General features: G+C 37.9%; 3 protein-coding genes across 6 annotated transcripts in view; all 3 read right to left on the reverse strand.

Annotated features, from left to right (window-relative positions):
- Positions 1-1177: 1177 nt before the first annotated feature.
- cdkn1bb (cyclin-dependent kinase inhibitor 1Bb) lies at positions 1178-4984 on the reverse strand. Its single transcript, XM_041796534.1, has 3 exons — positions 4023-4984; positions 3694-3797; positions 1178-2504 (listed from the first exon to the last, which is right to left on the reverse strand). The coding sequence occupies exons 1-2, from the start codon at positions 4606-4608 to the stop codon at positions 3706-3708; spliced, it is 678 nt and encodes a 225-aa protein (XP_041652468.1). The 5' UTR covers positions 4609-4984; the 3' UTR covers positions 1178-2504; positions 3694-3705.
- A 1736-nt stretch (positions 4985-6720) lies between these two features.
- Positions 6721-12526, reverse strand: yars2 (tyrosyl-tRNA synthetase 2, mitochondrial). Its single transcript, XM_041795826.1, has 5 exons — positions 11730-12526; positions 9912-10079; positions 9593-9748; positions 9250-9420; positions 6721-7109 (listed from the first exon to the last, which is right to left on the reverse strand). Exons 1-5 carry the CDS (start codon positions 12515-12517, stop codon positions 6950-6952), a joined length of 1443 nt encoding a protein of 480 aa, XP_041651760.1. The 5' UTR covers positions 12518-12526; the 3' UTR covers positions 6721-6949.
- Positions 12527-15040: 2514 nt separating this feature from the next.
- pparab (peroxisome proliferator-activated receptor alpha b) overlaps positions 15041-20360 on the reverse strand; it is a 55707-nt gene continuing 50387 nt past the window's right edge. For all 4 annotated transcript variants that reach the window (XM_041795011.1, XM_041795012.1, XM_041795014.1 and 1 more), the window contains one exon: positions 15041-20207. In XM_041795011.1, the coding sequence (XP_041650945.1) occupies positions 19963-20207 (245 nt within the window). In that variant the 3' untranslated portion in view covers positions 15041-19962. The remainder of the gene's footprint in view (positions 20208-20360) is intronic.

Here is a 20360-nt window from a genome sequence, read left to right on the forward strand (position 1 = left end):
TGGGATTAGGGTGTCGCCGCTGGTGCACATCACTCAGGGTGACAAGACATTTTTATGTGACATTAAATAAAAATAAAAGATATTGTTAGGTTTTACTGGGTCAAATACGTGTTAGTTTTTGAGTATAGTGACTATTTCAGAATGTGTGTGTTTTTGTTTTATTATAATTCTGACATCATATTATGACCACATATTATTGAAATCATTTTAATTTACATAAATAAAATGCAATAAATTTTGTGAAATAATTCTATTATTAAATAATGATTTTTTTAAATTTAAGGCACAAATCCTAAGATTGACACTTAATAACCATAAATTAAATGCAATATGTATTTTTTTTCCAAAACATAAAATAAATATGATAGTTAAAATAAGTTCAAATGGTTTACACTGCAGCAAAAATTTTAAGATGAAAAATTAAGGAGATTTTAAAATAAATCACAGAAGTCTTACAAGTAAAAAACACACTTGTTGCTCTCCCCTTATACACTAGCTCTCATTTTCACAGACATAGAAATTCAAATGCAACTGACCCCTGTAAAATACTAAAAAAAAAATAAAAAAATCACTCATGTTGCTGTGTTTTATCTTGCAGTTGAGGATCGTATCCTGAGCTTAAAGCTCTTACATTTTTTCCATGAGAGCCATTCCCCATGATAAGTAAGTGAATGTTACTGGCTGCAACTAGTGGTCTGCTTTCCCCATCCTCCTTCTCATTGGATGACTCAGCTGTCAATCATCAGCCCGCTCAAAATGCTGGAGGATTCATACGGGGAGTGTCACTACATTGTACCAGGCTGCCTTAATGTACAGATATCCACTGCTGCAGATTCTCTGCAGGTCCAAAAATGTGTTCTACAAATATGTTTGGATAAATGTATTTGAATGCTTTTATTTTCTTAGTTTAGCTTGTTTTAAAACATCACAGAAGGATCTGTGTCAGTGTGAATTTACACCGAGTGTAAAAAGCAACACAAGTCAATCACATTGATTTAATTTTCTCTTTTAATTGATTGCAACACATTTCATAACCACACATTACAAAATGCACATCAAATATTTTTCAGGCTCAGTTTGCAGCCTTATTGATAAGAAAAAAAAAAACTACCAAAAAATATGCTTTTAAAAAATAAGACAATTATAATAAAGTAAATGCCACTTTGGATAACCATAATCAAAAACCCATTTTTTTATTCTACATAAAAAAGCTTGACATAAATAAGTTAGTATAATTTCTCAGTGTTTTTACAAAATTATGTACATAGGTACATTGCAAAGATATACACAAATACACAGGCATGGTGACTGCATTTTCTGAGACGAGCTGTGTTCTCTCTCTCGGTCCAGGTGGTCACTTTGAATATAACCCACACTTTAGGCAAATAAAGGGAAGCTTTTGGACGCTCACATTTGCATCCTCAGCAGGCTCAAAAAACAAAAGTACAAACATGGAAATCAAAGTCAAGGTTATCACAAAGTAACACATTGTGAAGTCAATTAAAGGAGCACAGGCTAGCACTGAAGCAACCATGTATTTGGTATTGTAGGACATTCAGAAACCCCCTCTCTCTCTCACTATGGAGAAATAAAACTAAAGAAAAACAGTCAGAGAGTTTACAATACAACCTGTGCAGTTCGTATGGTCTTTGTCCTTCAATATCTGAGTACCTCAAAACTCCAGAGGAAGAAATCACACCAGTAAGTGGCTGAGGTGTGCAGGAGAACTTGAGAGAAATTAAAGATAATATTCCAGGATTAACATGACACCAAAGGCATCCATCACAGAATAAATATTGGGCTATGGAGAGGAGGAAACGCTATTTTAGTCTTTTAAATTCCAGGGAAGTAGATCTAATAGGAGAACCTTCACTTTATGGTAAAGAGGAAGATAAAAAAAAGGAAAAGCTACATATGTACCGTTCTTCACTGCACAGTTTGGAAGATGACGGAGTGAAGATACACTGTTAAGAAACTGTAAGAAACCATGATTTTGTTTTAAATGTAAAAATTAGGGACTGGATTAAAGTCACACTGCCTTTCAGGAAATAATAAAAAAAAAAACAGAACAGCATTTTGGAAACATGTATCAAACTACACTGCAATTCTTCAAGTCAAATCAAAAAAATTCACACCTTTTTACATAGAAGATTTGTGTTCAAATCATAATGTTTTTATGTGCTCGTTTGGAGAGAAATATAATATTATAATATGTATATTTATTTACACACAGGTAGTAAAAAAGGAGCAAAAAAGGAAATCAAACCTAATTGCACACTGCTACATAGACTGCTTTCAGAGGCAGTAACTTTTTTTTTAATTGAGTGCCACAACTTTAGTGTTTCTATTCAGTGCTTCAACAGCGTCCTCCCCCGTCCTCAGGAGAGTTGATATGTTTCTGATGCTGTGTAGTTCTTCTTCCAAGCATAAAAAAAAAAAAAAAAAAAAAAAAAAAAAAAACAGCCAACACTGAGGTCTCCCCACGTAGAAACAGGGAATTGGCTCTGTGGGGGAAAAAAGATGAGAGAAAGATCAATTAAGGGCTGTAAGGGCTGAATAAAAATCAAGCTAGTTTTTATGCATAGTTTTCACAACACTTATGCAAAGAATAAAAGAACATGCATGTGCTTTTTACCAAAGAGGATTAATTTGCAAATATCGGAAAATATGGTGAGGATGTGATTTGTCCAGCAGGAGTTGAATATCTTCGGACTGGTTTTAAACTTGTGCAAGAATGGTTTCTCTCATTTATTATCAGTGTAAAAAACATAGCAGAAGAGCAATTATTGCACTTTTGTGATGCCCATCATGAGATGTTCAAAGCAAACTGAATGCATGTAAACATAATCACTGTGCTCTTTATTATCTAAAACATTATTTGAAAAATATTTTTGTCTTAGTGTGAAGCGTATGCCTTCTTAAAAAAGACTTCCCTGCAACCCATAAATGGGAAAATGTAAATGAAAGATCATTTTAGGTATTTATCCTTCACTGACAGCTCCCCTCCTGCCACTACAATGCACATTTCATGCCTGTTCCCCTTCACCGTGGCCCACAAGCACACTTGATCTGAGACCTGCACGGCTCCTCTGCACACTCTGCCCCAGCACAGACAGATGTGTGTGTGTGTGTTGTAACCTTAGTGTGCAAAGTGTGTGCTCACTCACACACACATAGAGACCAGCCCCTTCCCGTCGCTGCTGAGCTCTGCTGTGCTGAGCCGAGGGCAGTGGCTGCTGACGTGTTACTACTACACTGTTGTTCTGCACTTGTTGTTTACAGTTCACTCAGAAACTCTGGCTCTGCGTGGCGTGGAGTTGAAAAAGGTGCAAAATGTGCAGCCACGTTTTTTTCCTTACTCTGAACTTGTCAGAGGGCATAGGAACCGGTTTAGGAGCGAAAACACAACTGAAACGTTATGTAAACTCCACACTTTTACTACTACTACTACTATTACATGAATGACGCCACCGAGACTACTATGCTTGTCAAAGCTGCACACATTTTAATTTTTTTATTACCAAAATATGGGCTACCAAGGGTGTCACCTTCAACTTTCAAACACAATTTTAAAGCAGCATTTCGATTAGACGTTCTACTCAGCAGGGGGAACTACATTTCTTAACGCTGGAGCTCGTAAACAAGCAGCTTAATGCAGAAAACATCACATTAAAAAGCAGATTAAATCCTTACCGTTTCTCGTCCTCACGTTTGCCTCTTGGGACTGATCTTTCTGGGCGTGTGTTCTGCAGAATGGCTCAGGCTTTGAAAGCTAACCTCGTCAGAGACCGAGGGGTCTGCAAAGGCAAAGTTCATCGTCAGTAAAAACTTAAATGCAGAAATGTAAATCCAATAAAATTGTAGTGCTGCATGTCTAAGCGTTCCTTAAAGTGTACATTTTTATTATGTCCCAGTATAGAGCGTTAAAAATATATTTTCGTTGGTAAAAGCACCAATGTGATGTGATGCAACAAGCCCCAGCATGGCTCCTTCTTAAAATAATTATGTTGCAAATGTAGTACCGTGACATGCAGGTCTTTTCCTCCGCCCGGTGCACTGCTCCGTGCACTCCATCTGCGCCTCAGACCTGTCGCTGTCTTCACTCGGAGCCCCCACAACACAGTTATGATTCCCATTTAGATCCACATTGTTATTCCCAGAAGAGCAGACGCCCTTCTCCCTCCGCGGCTGCCTGTTGTAGAAACTCGGCACGTCTTTACAATCCACTAATTCCCACTCGAACCTGCTGTTGGTCAGCGGCGTGTGATTGGCGAAGTCGAAGCCCCACCTGGCGGAGTCAGCCTCTTCCATCTCCCGCAAATGTCTCTTTAAATCCCTCTTTAACTCTTGGTGATCCACGGGGCCGAAGAGGCTTCTGCACAGCGACGGCTGAGGGGGATCCGACACCCGGGGCTCCGTCCGCTCCAACGTCGGGCTCCCGTTAGACAGTCGAACATCTGACATTTTCCCCCCGAAGAAAGGCAAAAAAGATTCAAACAGCCGGCAGCGTCCAGTTTTAACAAGAAAAATGCACAGCTGAAAAACAACGGTATCTCCTTGTCGTTGCGCGGTATCCAAAACAAGCGTAAAGCCACTTATGCCATGCATACGTCGAGCGGGAGACTGTAACGGCCGCGGTGTTTTGAAGCCGAAAAACCTCTCCGTAGACCATGAAAATAAAGGTGCCCAGGATCAGGAGCCGCTCTGTCAATACGGCCGTAGTGAGAAAAACGGCAGACAAACCTTCTCAGTACCCAATATGGCGATTGAAAGATGTACTAGGGATTGAGAGTGGAGCTTGACTGGGGAGGGGGAAGATAGAAAAAACTGAAACACAGAGCTATTTAAATGCAAAACGGCTCGCTGATTGGTTTAGAGTGTTAAGGCCCGCCTCTTAAGGTGGACCACAAAGTTCAAGCAAACTCAAACTGTACAAAATAAGTTTCTTCAAAATAAATATCCCTTGGCGACAAAACAAAAAACAACACTGCAGTGAATAAAACGTTATCACTAAAGTTTGAAGGCGGCTTGCTTCTTTATTAATGTTCAAAAGCCTCTCTTTTCATAACAGAAAACCATATATTTTTTTGTCCATAAAGAAATCAGGGCTCTTACATACTTTCAATCAAAAGTATCAAATTTATGTCTTTTTAGACTTGTTGGTGACCTGAGCCTATAAAAATTAATACTATATTTTGGGAGCAAAACAGTCAAAAATAAAAGGCATGTGAGATTTTATGATATACCAGACAGAGGTGAATTATCTGGTTAAATGCACTGTTAATGAAATGTCAATTGATACACAACAATGATTTTTTGGTCTGAAACACTCAAATTTGATGTTTTCTGAGTCATTTTAAGCCTTTTTCAAGTAATATCATGTGATGTGTGTGATCTTTATCATGACATATGCAACAAGTACAAAAGCAAAATCAAAGATTATGATTAAAATCAAATTAAAAAAAATGCAGAAAAATGTCTTGGATGAAGACAAATCTAATCAGAGTCCCTTATTGAATTTAAGACCACTCACTTTTAAAAATAAAACTTTTTCTGGCCTTAAATTTAAGAGGTCAAATTTAGGACTTTTTAAGGATCTGCAGGAAACCTGCAAGTGTCTTTCTCTGGTAATTTTTGTTTTGTCATTAGCCTTTTCAGCTAGAAAATATTTTTTTAAGCTTATGTAAGCTTCGAAAAACCCAATTTATGTGCTTTATGAGCATATCTCATAATAATGTAAAAGCTGTATCTGAAATAATTATGTGATCCAAATTTAGAGATAGAAATATGACAAGTTGTTTCCAATTAGAATAATTTAATATCCTATCTACTATTTACAAGGCATTTCATGTGTGGTTTAAAATGATCTACTGAAAATGTGTTGCATCGTAATGTTCCACCTTAAAAGAGATGACATTTCTGAAAATACATAGGCTGCAGCTTCAAGGTGTGGACCCTCGGAGTATCCCTCTCTGTCAAAAAGATCAAATTATTTCCAAAAATTTAGAGGCAAAAATATATAAAAATCAAGCATGTGTGTATCTTTATGAAACTCTATATTGACTAATTCTCTGGAGCTGAGAGGGGTAAGTCAAGGTCAGCACACACCAGGTCAGCACACTGCCCCCCCCCCAAGGGAAAAAAGAGAAAAAAACAAGATGTATAAGCAAAAAAATTCCTACATTCAAAAGTCTGATACTATAAAAATATGAAAGACAAAAGGACAAAAACAAAGGCTGACCTTTAAAGGCCATGTATGCCCTGCAGCTTGAAAAAGTTATTTACACCACAGTGCAAACTTTGTTCTTTAAGGTAAAAGATAGCCTCAGTCTAGAAAAAAATACTCTGGAAATTCAGAAATTAATTTTATGGAATCTAAAATTCATTTAAATAACTTAATCTCTATTCTTACATCTGACCTAAAACCATTTACTCCTTTGTCTTTAACAGTTTACACCCAACATGTAAAAGACAGAAAAAGCAGCACATGAGGACAACTCTTGGCCTCCTGTTTGCATCTAATTGAATGAAACACTATGTTCTTAAAATAGACCCAAAACCTGTTTGCGAGAAATGATGCAATTTAGTTTTAATGTGAGTAATTATTTACCTATGGGGTCACAGCAGGGTATGTGGTGCAGCTGTGGCAGCCTGCAGCACTACTGTAATGAGCAGGGCAATATTGCCCCCTAGTGTTCCTCTTCAACACCAAAAGACAGCAGGTACTATCTTTTTATCAGATGCTTTTAATATAATGGCTTTGGATAAATTCCACATCTGTACATATAAATATTTGTTTGACAACTACAGGCAATCAATGAGGGCTTAGGGCAGGTTCCAAATCATTAGTCCATCCACATCTCCTCAATGACCCTGTAAAGGTGTAGTCCCCTACCTTCCCTGTCAGTCCATCAAAGGTCAAACTGGTCCATTGCAGAAGCAGTCAGCCTCAGAGACTAAGCCACTTGATGATAGAAAAATTCCTCTTCCCCACTCGGAGTAAAGTCAGTCCGTTGGAAAGGATGTGGATTTTTGGTATCAGCACTTGCTCTGGATTGTCAGTTCGACTGTGGTTAATCCATACAGCTCCTTCTGAAACCATCCGATACCTGCGCACAAGCATAAAAACAGTTAGGGCAGGGCATTTCCTCCATAATCTGTTTGAAAAGTTCAGGACATTAACTTTTATTGTGGCAAAACTGTTCTTAATCATACTAGCTTGTGCTCATAGTACACAACTTCTATGTCAAATTATGTGCTGAATGTCTGGGTAATGATTTCCTCTCCAGTGATTAATCTTGCATCAATTTAACTTACAAACAACCCATTTATTGAAAAAAGTAGTCCATACATTTTTTCTGTTGATGCCAAAATGAGTCAATATGAAGAAAAATACTTAACAACATTTAACTAGAATAATTATTCTAATAATATCATTGTTGGTTCACACTGTGTTAGAAAAACATGATTGATAATGAGGCTGATGTTTAGTCTGATAAAGTTACTTACTTGTTCCAGAAAGACCATATGCACTTAAAAAATAACATTCTTTCATGAATGAATTCCACACAATGAGGCGGAAAGTCTGTTGAAAGTGGCCTTCCTTTGTTGCGCAAAAAGCATTAGTTTTTAAACATCAATCTTTCCTAGGCAATCAGTTATTTGGTTCTCAGTGATAAACTTATTGCGTATACTACCTCATTATTATGCTCTACACTCTAATTTAGTGGGAACTATGAGTTTGCATCTATTCAGTTGATGCATGATTGCATAACAGCAGATCATCCTCCACCTTCAGCTTTGCCTCATACTCACATTTGATCATTTTTGTTACCAAAAACCTGCACTTGCAGAAGTTGTCTTAGTGTTTGCTGCACTAGATGTCTCAGTTACCTTGAGTGACAGAAATTCCTTTTACTTCAAAAGATTCCCCTGGTTTTGGTCACTAGAAATAGTGCTTTTGTCTCAATATGACCTCAGGTTTTACACAGCCTGATGCTGTCATTAGCTTGTCCATCTTTACTGATTAAACTCTGTGGCCATTTAGCATCATCAGGGCCAATGCAGGAAAATCCTTACTTTAATAATCAACTCTATGGTCTCTGCATAACCTATAAATCTGTCTAATTTGCCCCATGCACAGCAGAAGTTAGCCAGGCAAATCATCTTTTTTTGGTTTATGGTTATACACCTCCCTGAAGTGCTTTGGCGTCCCCCAGGGGAGGCCCACCTCACAAGATATGGAAGCCATATGTGAGCATATATCCCATTCATTTCATTTTCACAGTTTTTCAATGGCAATGAGTAATTTAGTTGTTTTCTTCTCTCAAAATCTCAAGAAAACAATATAGATTTTACACATCATCACGGAAAAATTAAGGACAATAAGATGCATGTCCTCTCCTATGATCATGCGTCTTTTAAACATCTGTCTTTCGTTTTACTTGTTAAGTCAACTTTCGTTCTACAGCCCAAATCTAACTCTTTATCATATAATTTAAAGTGCTACATTATTATTATTATAGAAATGTGGGTCATGATTTCTCTTTAGAGAGGTCAGATGAGTTAAGAGCCACTGTGGTAAAAGACCCCTACAAACATATCAATTATGCCCTTTGTTTAAGATTCTTTCACTCAACTTATAGCACTGTTTTACCTTTCAAATTAACTGTAAGTCAAAGGGAATTGCAAAATCTGCCTCTAAAATATGTGTTCAGACATTACCCTCAGAATAGCCTGGTCAGCTTGTATCCTCTTATTTAATAAAATAAAAAATAATATGTTTTTTTCCTAATAGATCAATGGGGCATTGAAGTCTAGCAGAAAGAGAATTACTACAGTGCCCTCTGCTGGATAAAAGGCAAAATTTGGTCACCTGCATTTAAAGACTGCAAAGAATATTCAAATGTAATTTTAGTTTAAATATAGTTAATACCATTTTGAATTTCAAATAATGAGTTAATCAAATGTCTGACTGATTTTCAGTTAATAATGCACAGAACATATTGACAACATTTCCTAAAAGTGAAAGAGAGAATATGTGGTCAGGCTGATTGTGTAATGGTCATAAAGGTACAGAAGTTTCTCTCCTTACTGTAAACTCCTATTTCAAAAATGTCTTCAGAATATCTGCAGAGCTGCTTAGAATAGCGAGTCGAGTTTTCTGAATAATAAAGCGATCTTAAAGGTTTTAAGACCTTTGAAATGACACCACTGGATTTAAGAAAGCAGCTGAGTTGAAGCACTCACCCTTTGGGTCCCTCTGGGATGGCGTTGACCCTGCGGCATGCATCTAAAACCGTGGTTCCAGGTTCCAGCAGCAGCTCATGAAAGGGAGCTTCTCTGAAGAGCTCCTGCAGCTCCTCGTCACTCATTTCCTCCAAAGCCTGCACGCTGCTGTGGTACAGAGCTTTGGTACACCTGAAATATTCATATTCACTATTACTTCTCTTTATAGGTAGGTATTTAATGACATCCTCAGTCTCATTGATTTATTCTTAAACAATCTGAATATTGCCTTTTAATAGGTTGATCCAGACACAATAAATAAAACTATAAGAAACAAACATTTGGTTATGTAGCATGTTCTGACCTTTTTGCGCTCTCGAGACCTTCCTTTCCATGCACCAGTTTTGTCACCTCTGCAGCCAGCCGTTTGTGTGCGACCCTTTTACCTGGCTCCTCTCTCTGCTGCTCCATCAACCTCTCAATCTCTGCTTGAGGAATGAAGGTGAACAGCTTCAGATATCTGCAAAAAGACCAAAAAAAACCCAAGCCAAGTTTTACAACAGATTGTTTGGAATAATGCTGTATTCTTGGCCAGATTAGCCAGTGGGTGTACTTATGAGTTACTGACAGGTGCTTTACAGCCATCTAGCCACCCAAACACAACAAGCTTCATCTTTACCCACCCCTCCACACTGGCGTCAGGCTGTCGGAGGAAGAACTGATAGAGCTCAAAAGGAGACGTCTTGTCTCTGTTAAGCCACACAGCGTTGCCTTCTGTCTTCCCCAGCTTGTCTCCTACAGAACTGGTCACCAGTGGCATGGTCAGGCCATACACCGCCTCGCCGCTTACTCTGCCAAAAGACAAAAACAAAAAAGCGGATAGGTTTGGATTTAAGGACTTGAAAGTGGGATGGTCTAACAACAGTGCCTTTCCACACATGATGAGAGACCAGAAGGTGGTGATGCTATTTGCGTTGCAGTTGCGGTTTTGTGACTTAAAGGTAACACAAAGGGGCACAAATGAATTAAGGGGTTTCTTCATTAGGGGAGGAAAGTAACTTAAACTTACTGAAATTACTGTAACTGAGTGGGTTTCTTGCATACTTGTACATTTTGAGTGTTGAGATCTCAGGGTTCAACAGAGTTTATTTTTTTTATGCCCAAAGTGTATTTTTAACTCCATTCTGAGTGAAATGGTCTTCAGTGTTAAGGTTATTATGACAGTACAAGTTCAACTCTGTAGAGTCAATTGATCCAATCTCCACCCATTGCAATTTCATATCTGGGGGATGTGTGGGCAGATTTCCCATCATACCCTTGGCCACAGAGTTTAGATCCATTTCATATGTGATTAGTTGTGTATGGATGCTGCCTGTTCTTTGGGTCATTTTCTGTCATTTTAGATGTGAGACACATTTTCCCCATTAGTGAATTTTTCCACTCAGTTAAGCCAGACATACACTGTGCAAATTTCATCTGTTTCAGCCACGAATTTTGAGTCACATGAGTCACTTGGAAGTTGCACTGACTCAGTCGAATCAGGCGCCGTTTGTCATGCTGTGTACAGGGGGATATGACGGCTGACAACAACTTGATCCTAGCCCAACCAGCTGCTCCCTGCTAGTCGGATGGATTTCTGGCATGTTTGATGTTTTTAAACATGTTATGAGATTCATGAACCACAGTCAGATGAAAATCTTTTTGATATTTCCCTCATATCTGTAAGTCTAATTATCCAGGTTGTCACTTTTATCAACTAAAACTCAAATTAAATGCCAACAGGATGATGACAACGCTGAACTTCAAAATGTAAGTCAAGGGCTTCTATGCTGATTTGGGGGTCTTATTTTTTTTCATACAGGCCTACAACAGATTCTTAAAGCTTGTTTCTTGAATCTGGTAGATGCTCTGAAGCACGAATCAATCCAAAGTGAATCATTGTCTAAAGTGTTGAAACTGAGACAAAGATGTAATACTTGAATGCAGGAATTGTGCCTATAGCACGTCATTCAGGATCCTTATTCCCCTTTTTTGTTGTGTTTAAAGTGATCACGTATCAATTAGATGTTAAATCAACAGATTTGTCAATCGTAGATGATGCTAAACTTCCCTCTGCTTTTCTTTTGTTTTAGGAAGTATGATGTAGGGCTGAACGGTTTTGGAAAATAATCTAATTGCGATTGCATTGCGATTTAATATGTAATTGTTTGAGTTCTTCAGCGTATGTAGTTTTCAATAAACAAGTAATTCATTATTCTATAACCAACACAATAGATTAAACCCGGGTTGAACAATCCCCCCCCCCCCCCCCCCAATTAGGAAAGTAGGATTTTTGGGTAAAGTGTTCTAAACAGTGATACTTGAATGACTGCATGATGTGTAGTGCATAATATCTTTGCTGCATTAAAAGTTTTAGACTGGTATTTTAACACAAATTTCAAGTTAAAGAAATATTGCACTGTCTGCGATTTGAAAATTGTAGCCCTATGATATAAATTTACTTTTGAATGAAGTCATGGCCGGACATCAGATTGCCCAGCTGGTCCGTGCCCCCTAACTGGATCCTGCAGCCGTACACTTGGTTCAAGTGGTGGAAGTCATAAGCCTGGAACACCTGGTAAGTGAACTCAGTCAGGCTCATACCGTCTGTACTCTTCAACCTGGACTGCACACTGTGCCGGCTCAGCATGGTTCCCATCCTGAAGTGTCTCCCATTCTCTGCTAGGAAGCCCACCACGCTGCAGTTCTTATACCAGCTGATGTTGTTCAGTACAGTAAACGTCCCCAGCTTCTTTGAGCTGTCGTTAAAGTGCAGTTCGTGGTTGGTAAAAATCCTGTGAAGGCTCTCCCGGATGCTGCGGGTGTTCACCGCCACAGTGTCCGGGGAAAGCCGCTCCCTCTCTCTGGTTTTGCCGCTCGGGTCCCCGATCTGAGCCGTGGCCCCTCCGAGCACAGCGAGTACGTGGTGCCCGGCGTTACGGAAGTGAAGCAGGCCGATGATAGCGAGCAAGTTTCCCACATGGAGGCTGTCGGCTGTGGGGTCAAAGCCGCAGTAAACAGTCTGAGCACCGGACTGGAGTAGCTTTGGGAGCTGGTCCTGAGCTGCGTTATCTGGGAAAGACTCCTTCAAGATACCGCGTTTATTTAGAGAAAACAGTAGCCCAGTACGTACAGAAGAGGAAAAGTGAAACTTAGACTTAAGTGTGTGGGAAAGACTTATCAGTCTGGGTACAAAACAAAGTCCATGCCGCGATGCATAACGGCAACTCCGCGCCATGGAGGCCGCCATGTTGGACAATGTGATTAGAAGAACAAGGAGGTGGAGCTTAGACTCGTGCAGAGTTTGTTAGAAGTAGAGCGCCCTCTAGTGGACTGGTCCCTATACAAGCTATATCGTTTTCGATAGTTTGCGAGTAAAATAAAGAACACAAAATAAATAAAAATAAATAAAAAGGCTTCAAACATTCGAACTTAAACTTGGTAGTGTTTTTGACTCACAGTTTTTGGAGCCTGGTCATGTAACTTGAGACTAATCCTGTAGTTTAATCCTCCGTCTAACTTCTTTGGTGAAAAAGCCCCCAAATACACACAAATTGAACTCCAATCTTTTGGCTCTGTAAAGTCTGCGTGGCTCTTGGGTCGTTGTCTGTTTATCCCAACAGGTAAAGCAGCCCAGCTCACACCTCAGTTTATGGGACTGTGATCTCAAGGGTCTGTGTTAATGGGGGCTCCTGTATAAATAATATAATCATTTAGGTAACATTCAATAATTTTTTTTACTCTGAAATCTTAATAGATCAAAAAGGTAAAAGACAGATCACAGAAAATATATATACCCTCAGATGGTTAAAAGAAAGGATTACACTCAGAGTGTAAGAGGCAAAAAATAGGATCATACCTGAATTACAGTAAAAATAAACATGGCTATTTCCCCATTTTCTTTTGCATTGTTTTTGTATCAATCAAGTTCAGACTTGATCATAAATATCAAACTTTTTTTTCCTTTGGGGAGGGGTTAGCCCTTTCAATGCCAGTTGAAGCACAAAACCCAGATGAGTGTAATTTGAAAATAATACCAATAATAATTAAGAAAAAAAACCCAAAATATCTCATACCTTACATGCAAACTGGATTTCCTTGGTGAAAATTATCACAGCCTTGGATATGTTAATGCTAAGCAACAACCTTGATTTTTATGCATTATTTTAAAATATTTTTAAATATATTTTAGTAAACTGTTACACTCAGGGTAAATGGCCAAAATGGACCCCATGTATAAAAAGCATTAAAATACTAAACATTAATTCTTTTCTCACTTTTTGCGTTAATTCTTGAACAAGATCAGACCTTATCATGAATATCAAAAATTAATTATTTTTTTAAAAAGAATTTAACCCTTTAGATGCCAGTTTAAGTGCAATCCCCTGATTTTGTATGAAAAAACAAACACACACACACACACACACCCACAAAGGGACATATTTTTAACACACTACATGCAACTGGATTTCCTTAAAGCAGGTTATCACAGACCTGAATATGTTAATAATGAGCAAGTACTTTGATTTTATGCATTGTTAATTGTTTTAAATTTAAGATTAAAAAAAAAAGTTAAATTCAGGGTGTAAGAGGCAAAGAATGTACACCATACATGAACTGCAATAAAAATACTATACATTAAACTTTTCCCAATTTTTTGATTAATTTTAAATCAAGATCATACCTGATCATGAATATCAAACATTATATTTTTAAGAATTTAACCCTTTAGATGCCAGTTTAAGTGCAATCCCCTGATTTTGTATGTAAAAAAAAAAGACAACAAAAAAATAAATATTTTTCATACGCTACATGCAAACAGGATTGCCTTGAAGGGGATTACAGCCCTAAATGTGTTAATAATGAGCAACAATCTTTGACTTTTGTGTATTATTATCTTTTTTCAATTCAAGATTTTAATATGTTCTAATAATTGTACCCCAATAGAAAACCAGAGAAAAAAAATGCTATTTCCCCTCACGTCTAACATGGGAAAATTTGGCTAAAATTTTACAAACAGAAAAAAAAGTGAAGCAGTGACTCCAGAACGAAAGCCTAATATCATTTATGTTTTGTATTTAAATGACTGGGACATTTAAAATTGTGGGTTTTAATGGGTTTCATAGGGCATTTTTGGTCCCGAACATCCTGAGTGAAGTGAGTACAAAAAATACACAGCTTATTATTGACCTGTTACAGGTTCTGGTATTAAAATTTCAGAATTATTAAAAAAAATATTACATCCAAAATGTATGTTGTTAGCATCAACACAGTTGAAATAATAATAAAAAAAGTTACAAAATGGCTCTAAGACCCTCTAAGGGTAAATATTATAGTGTGTTGAAGTCAGTGTCGTCTCATTTCCATGTTTCAGGTCTTGACATGCTTTGGAAGCCAGAGAATGGAATTTCTGGAGAAACTGTGCTGTGACTGCTGAATAAGCTGACACTTTACTGTCAGAGCTGCATCTGAAAATAGATGAATAATATATGAAACAAAGTAAATATATTCTGGAAAGGCTGGCACTAAACTGCTAACAATGCTTCTGAAAAAGGTGAAATAAGTATGAAATATGTTAAATACATTGTGGAAAAGTTGAATTATATGATGTATGAAACATGGCGAGGCATGCTGAATATGCTGTGGAACAGCTTACACTTCACTGATGAGGCCAGGTGTTATCAAAGCTAAATAATTTTGTAAAATATACAAAACAAGTTTGAAACATGTAGGATTTTAAAATAATTTTATTTTAAATCCATTCAATGTCAACTGGTTCCATAGTTTAAATGTCTAGATATACATTCATCAAACATTTACAGTATTGTTACCACGCCACAGTACACATTAACGACACATCCATAGACAGTCTCTGATGTCTCTTCGCACGTCACTACAGCCACAAAAACAAACTCCAATGAATCCAAGAAGGAAAAATAAAATTGAATACCTAATTTCTATGACTGCAGCCCTCTGGTTAAATTTTCTGCCAATTTTGAAAAATAAAAATCAAGGAGAAATGAATCAGTACTGTGGTTGGTGTTTGTGTGCTGTAAGGCAGAGCACTCTAAACTTATTCCAGAGAGGAAAAAAAGACAGATAATAAGGGAGGAACAAAGTATTTCTGTGTCCTGAGCTAGTTCAACAAAGGAAGACTACATTTCCCTGATACAAGTTCAAAAGTCCCTTGTCAATTCAACACAAAACAGACATTCCTAGGGGTAAGCAGACATCACAAATTTACAAGACTTCTCCTCAAGGGCCTGGTTCTAATTGTGTTTCACTTTTATGCATTTAGTTTTTAAGAGTCAGTCCTTTTTGTAAAAAAACAAACAAAAAAAGAAAATCCTTCATAGTTTCTGTTCAGTACGGCAAAATAAAGCTTCAATACCCAAGCCAATATCCTGCTGTACTTAGGATAGCTTCCTAAATCATCTGTGACATCATTTCCTGTCTGCGCGGCCCTGTTTGTGTCACGAACAGCCGACTCCAGCCGACGACACTATCAGTTTCTAAAAGTGTGAGTGTGCATGAGTCAAGTATTTTATCAGAATCTCTAGTGTTTTATGGCATGGACACACGCTAAGGCACAGATTGTTAGCTGTTAATCTCTGAGGGGGGGGGGGTGCGAGCTGCGTTGGATCATTTCTGACACGTGGGACTGACATTCTGAGAAGATATCACATGTAAATAGAGGCAGCTTGATGGTCAGTAATCTACTCATGGCATAAGAAATGTTTGGTGAGTTAGTACAACATAGCAGCGAGTGAGGAGAGAAAAGTCAGACATGACCAAAAGAAGGAATATAAAACAGCACATACTGCATTTTCATTACTGCATCGTTTTAACTGTAAAAGCATGCAATGTGATGGCAAACTATGAGTGCATTCAGTATCTCTGTTTAATCAGCAACAGAGATGTGATGTGTTAAAAAAGGGGAATAAGAGTTAGTCTAAGCACAGGCAACTATAGATGATTTCTCATGAAGCTGTGTGCATATATTATCTATTAATGTGCAACCTGAGAACAGAGCATTATATGATCAGTGCAGAGCTGTAGCTTTACCTTTCAGCTAATTAATTCACTACACAAATGCAAAAAGGTCAAGTTTTATCAACCACCCAAAGCTGTGAGCAAGCGCAGCCTGTACTGCTCACAAGTTAATATCATAAGAGCTTAATGTGACGGCAGCTGAAATGAACTGAATGCACACTGCAGATGCAGATTGATGACTCTATCTAAATAAACCATTTAACAAAAGGAATGTCCCAGACGGGATTCAGATCTATGGATATTCAGATTACCAGTCGCCCTGTTACCCTTAAGTCTATTTACACTGCACTCTCCAACCGTGCCATTTCAAATAAACAATTCTCTGATTTAGTCATACATATATATTTTAGTATAAAAATATGATCCAATTCAATTTCAACACAAGTATGCGGCATTTAAGCATAAAGAACATACAGTACAGAACTACATTTACTGTAAAATCTCAAACATTTCAAAATATTTACCAAACAGAGGAATACAAAAGTTGATCATCATTAGTACCTTGTATACCTCATTGAGTTAAAAGTCGGAGCGAGCAGTCAGTGTGATCGTTTCAGCTATGTACAGTGCACTCTCTTTATACAATGTGATGTCACTACAAACAAGGTCCATTTCTTGTGATTGGATTCTTGATTATTTTAGTTACATTAACAGATTGGAGGAATAGAAAGATTATTTAAAGTATCAGTCATGCATGATTTCACCATTTACTTATTAGCATTCCCTTACTGTAGGTCATCTGTGTCCAATTTCTGCAAAACAAGCAATGTTTCCCACATAGACAGTACTTGGTTGGGCCACTCGGGGATATTTACCGCAGACTAAGTATATTTGCTGACTATTTTTCCATTTTTAAATTCATATAATCACCACCTGTGTGCATGAGAGATATCTACTAGTTCAATGATCATCAACTGCCAGCTCAGGGCCAAATCAGGCCCCCTAATATTCCCCTCTGGCCCCCAAAAGATTATTAAATTCAGAAAATGTGAGGAGGAAAAAACTGTGTGATTTTTAGGGTAAATTTAAATGTCTTAAAACAAATTTAAACAAATGACCTGTTTCCTCCATTTGTTTTTCACCAATCAGGATGCAGCATAGTAGCATCAAACCTAGTGATGGACAACATAGCAGTCCTAGAAATCCATCCATCCATCCATCCATCTTCTATACCGCTTATCCCATTTGGGGCCGCAGGGGGGCTGAAGCCTATCCAAGCTCTAGTGGGATAAACCAAGTCCACTGATTTTCTCAGAGTTGAACATATCAGTGTTGATTTTCTTTCTCAAAGTGTAATTTTTTTTCATTTTTAGTGAAATGTTCTTCAGTGTTGGAGTTATTAAACAGTTATTGGATCTACCAGTGTTAGTCCAACTCTGTAGACAGTCAATTGATCTAAGGTCAAACCACTGCCATTTCAAATGTGGGGGGATGTGTGGGCTGAGTTTCACATCATGCCCTAGGGAAGAGTGTTTAGACGTGTTTTGTTGTGTTTAGATGTTGTCTGTTGTACAGCCATCCCTGCTGAGGTTCTTTGGCTCATGTTAATGGTGGATTTTTGATATGAGACACATTTGCACCATGAATGAAGTTATCCACTGAGTTATAGTACACACTTGTTCCTTAAGATGCAAAACTTATATTATTAATCAGCATGATTGCCTTGCTATGAAGTTGACTCAGCTTTTTTTTCTTGCTAGTCGAGGCCTACTTAGTCACAAATTTTAGAGTTACTGTCAAATATTTAACACTTTGAAGTGTGGACCAATATAGACACACATATAGATCTACATGAGTTTAATTAATACTGTCAAGTTCGCTGTGTATTTTACTGTATCATAGAGGTGTGACTTTACCTGAGGTCTATTTTCTTGTTGTTCTTGCTAATTACTAAAGAAAGATTCTATTTTACTGTACAATTCCTCAGTAGCTAACAGGATTTAGTTATGAAAATAAACTCTAAATAAGATTCTTTGTACTTTTAATTGATAAGACTTGTAGACCAGTACTTTTACTTTGTACTCAAGGCAATTTTAACCAAAGTAACTGTACTTTTTCTTGAGTACAAAAGTCATGTACTTTATCCACCCCTGCTGTTAATGAATACTGTCAAAAGAAAAGTAAAACAAAAAATTAAATATAAAGAATGAGTCAGAGTGGGATGGCCATCCCTACCACCCAAGTACGGTCATTATCTGGGAAACGCTGCAGCAGTGACCTCTTAGCACGCATTGTCATCACAAAAACGAAATGAATTGGCTCTCCATCTCTAGATGCTTGTCAAAATGCGTGATTGGCTTTGACTTATTCACAGGATCAAATAAATGCAGATGACCACAAGCTTATAATAACTTTTTAAAAATTTCCCAAAATTGATAAAGTATCTCAGGGAAATTACAAAATGCAACACTTTCCCCCTAAATTATAGTTTCTGATGATGATAAACCTCTTACTGTCCAAAAATTATGCTTCACCCAAGGGATAAATAATCTTATTTTCTATATTAAAGAATAGGCTTTTCTTATACCGTCATACATAAATGTAAGACATGTGAATCTCAATGTACTGGACAAAGCACAAAATAAAAGGCAGACACAAAACTGTGGGAAAGCACACTGAGATGTACTTTTAAGTAAAAGGGCTTAACTGAGTAACAAATTAGGAAACAGATTAATTTCTTGTTAAACTGCTTTCATTCTGCCTGTATTAAGGTGGTAATGCGGTTTATCTGTGGTACAGTTCAGCCCTTGGGAAACAGGACACAAAACATGATGGAGTGCCAAACGTCTGTGCATGTATTTTGAGAAAAGGCATTTAACGAAGGTCCAGTACAAAAGAGCGAAACATATTATATAACAGGCGTGTTTGTGCTTCAGAATTGCATTGTGGTGCATGGACACAGTGTAACCTGTGGCTGTGATCACATCAGTCTTGAAATACTCGATTTTGCTACCTTTTTCTGAAGTGTAAAAATACTATCGCCTGCACAGGCTTGAATTTGAAGTTACTTCCAGTATTATTTAAAACAAAGTATGGCTTAGAAGACTCACAGTACAAAGAGATGATCATGCTCAGGGTTGGTTATAAAAAAGTTGAATGTACACGCTGAAGGGTTGGTGCATGGACAGCCATTACCAACCTTTACTGACAGCCAATTTGACAGAAGCTGCCTTTTGTAAAAACTGCATTATTACTGTTTTACTGCTGCCACCGAAGTTATTTGGGTGTTGTTAGCTGTGAGGATATATGGCTCTTGTCTCTTTGACATCAGTATAAAAATCTACTATCAAACTGCTGGAGTGGCGACTACAAAGTTCACTTTCTTCATTTTAGGGCTTTTAAAGAGTCAGGAGAGGGGTAACCACAGAGGTCACCTTAAATATTTCAATTAGTATTCATCCAAGAGTTTGGTCAGAGTTTGCATACACTCATATCTAAATAGGGGCTCGATTACCTGTAAATCGAATCTTTGCATACATGATTTCTGAAGGTCCACACAATGGAGTGAAGACAACGCTAACTCCTGCGGCACTGGGGGGCCTTTTAGTGGTTCGACTTAGCTTATGGAGGACTCTTTTATTCTATCCCTGAAAAAAGGAGTTGATTTGTTGGGTTCCCCTCATGGTTAATCCTCCACAACCCTCAGTACATGTCTCTGTAGATCTCCTGCAGGAGCGGGTGCAGTGAGGTGTCTTCCGTCTTTTTGATCTCCTGCACCAGCTGTGCATGCTCAGTGACCAGCTGCCGAAGGTCGGCCAGTTTCTGCAGCAGCCTGGGGAAGAGGAAAGTGTTGTCTGGGTGATTGGCCAACAGGTGGAGCTGTAGCACCTGCACGATGTTCTCCTGCATGCGCTCAATGTGTGCCACATTCACCAGGCCTGGTCGGTCTGAGGACAGAGGAAGCAGAGTTAGACTCCAGCATGATACTCCTCTGGTGGAATCCAAACATATAACAAAAAACAGCAGCAGAAAAAAATTCAGTTTAATTTTATTAAGGTAATATGGGAGTTTTTTTTTTTTTAGATATAGACCATCAAGAA

Source organism: Cheilinus undulatus, linkage group 9, assembly GCF_018320785.1.
Source record: "Cheilinus undulatus linkage group 9, ASM1832078v1, whole genome shotgun sequence".
NCBI classification, from domain to species: Eukaryota; Metazoa; Chordata; class Actinopteri; order Labriformes; family Labridae; genus Cheilinus; species Cheilinus undulatus.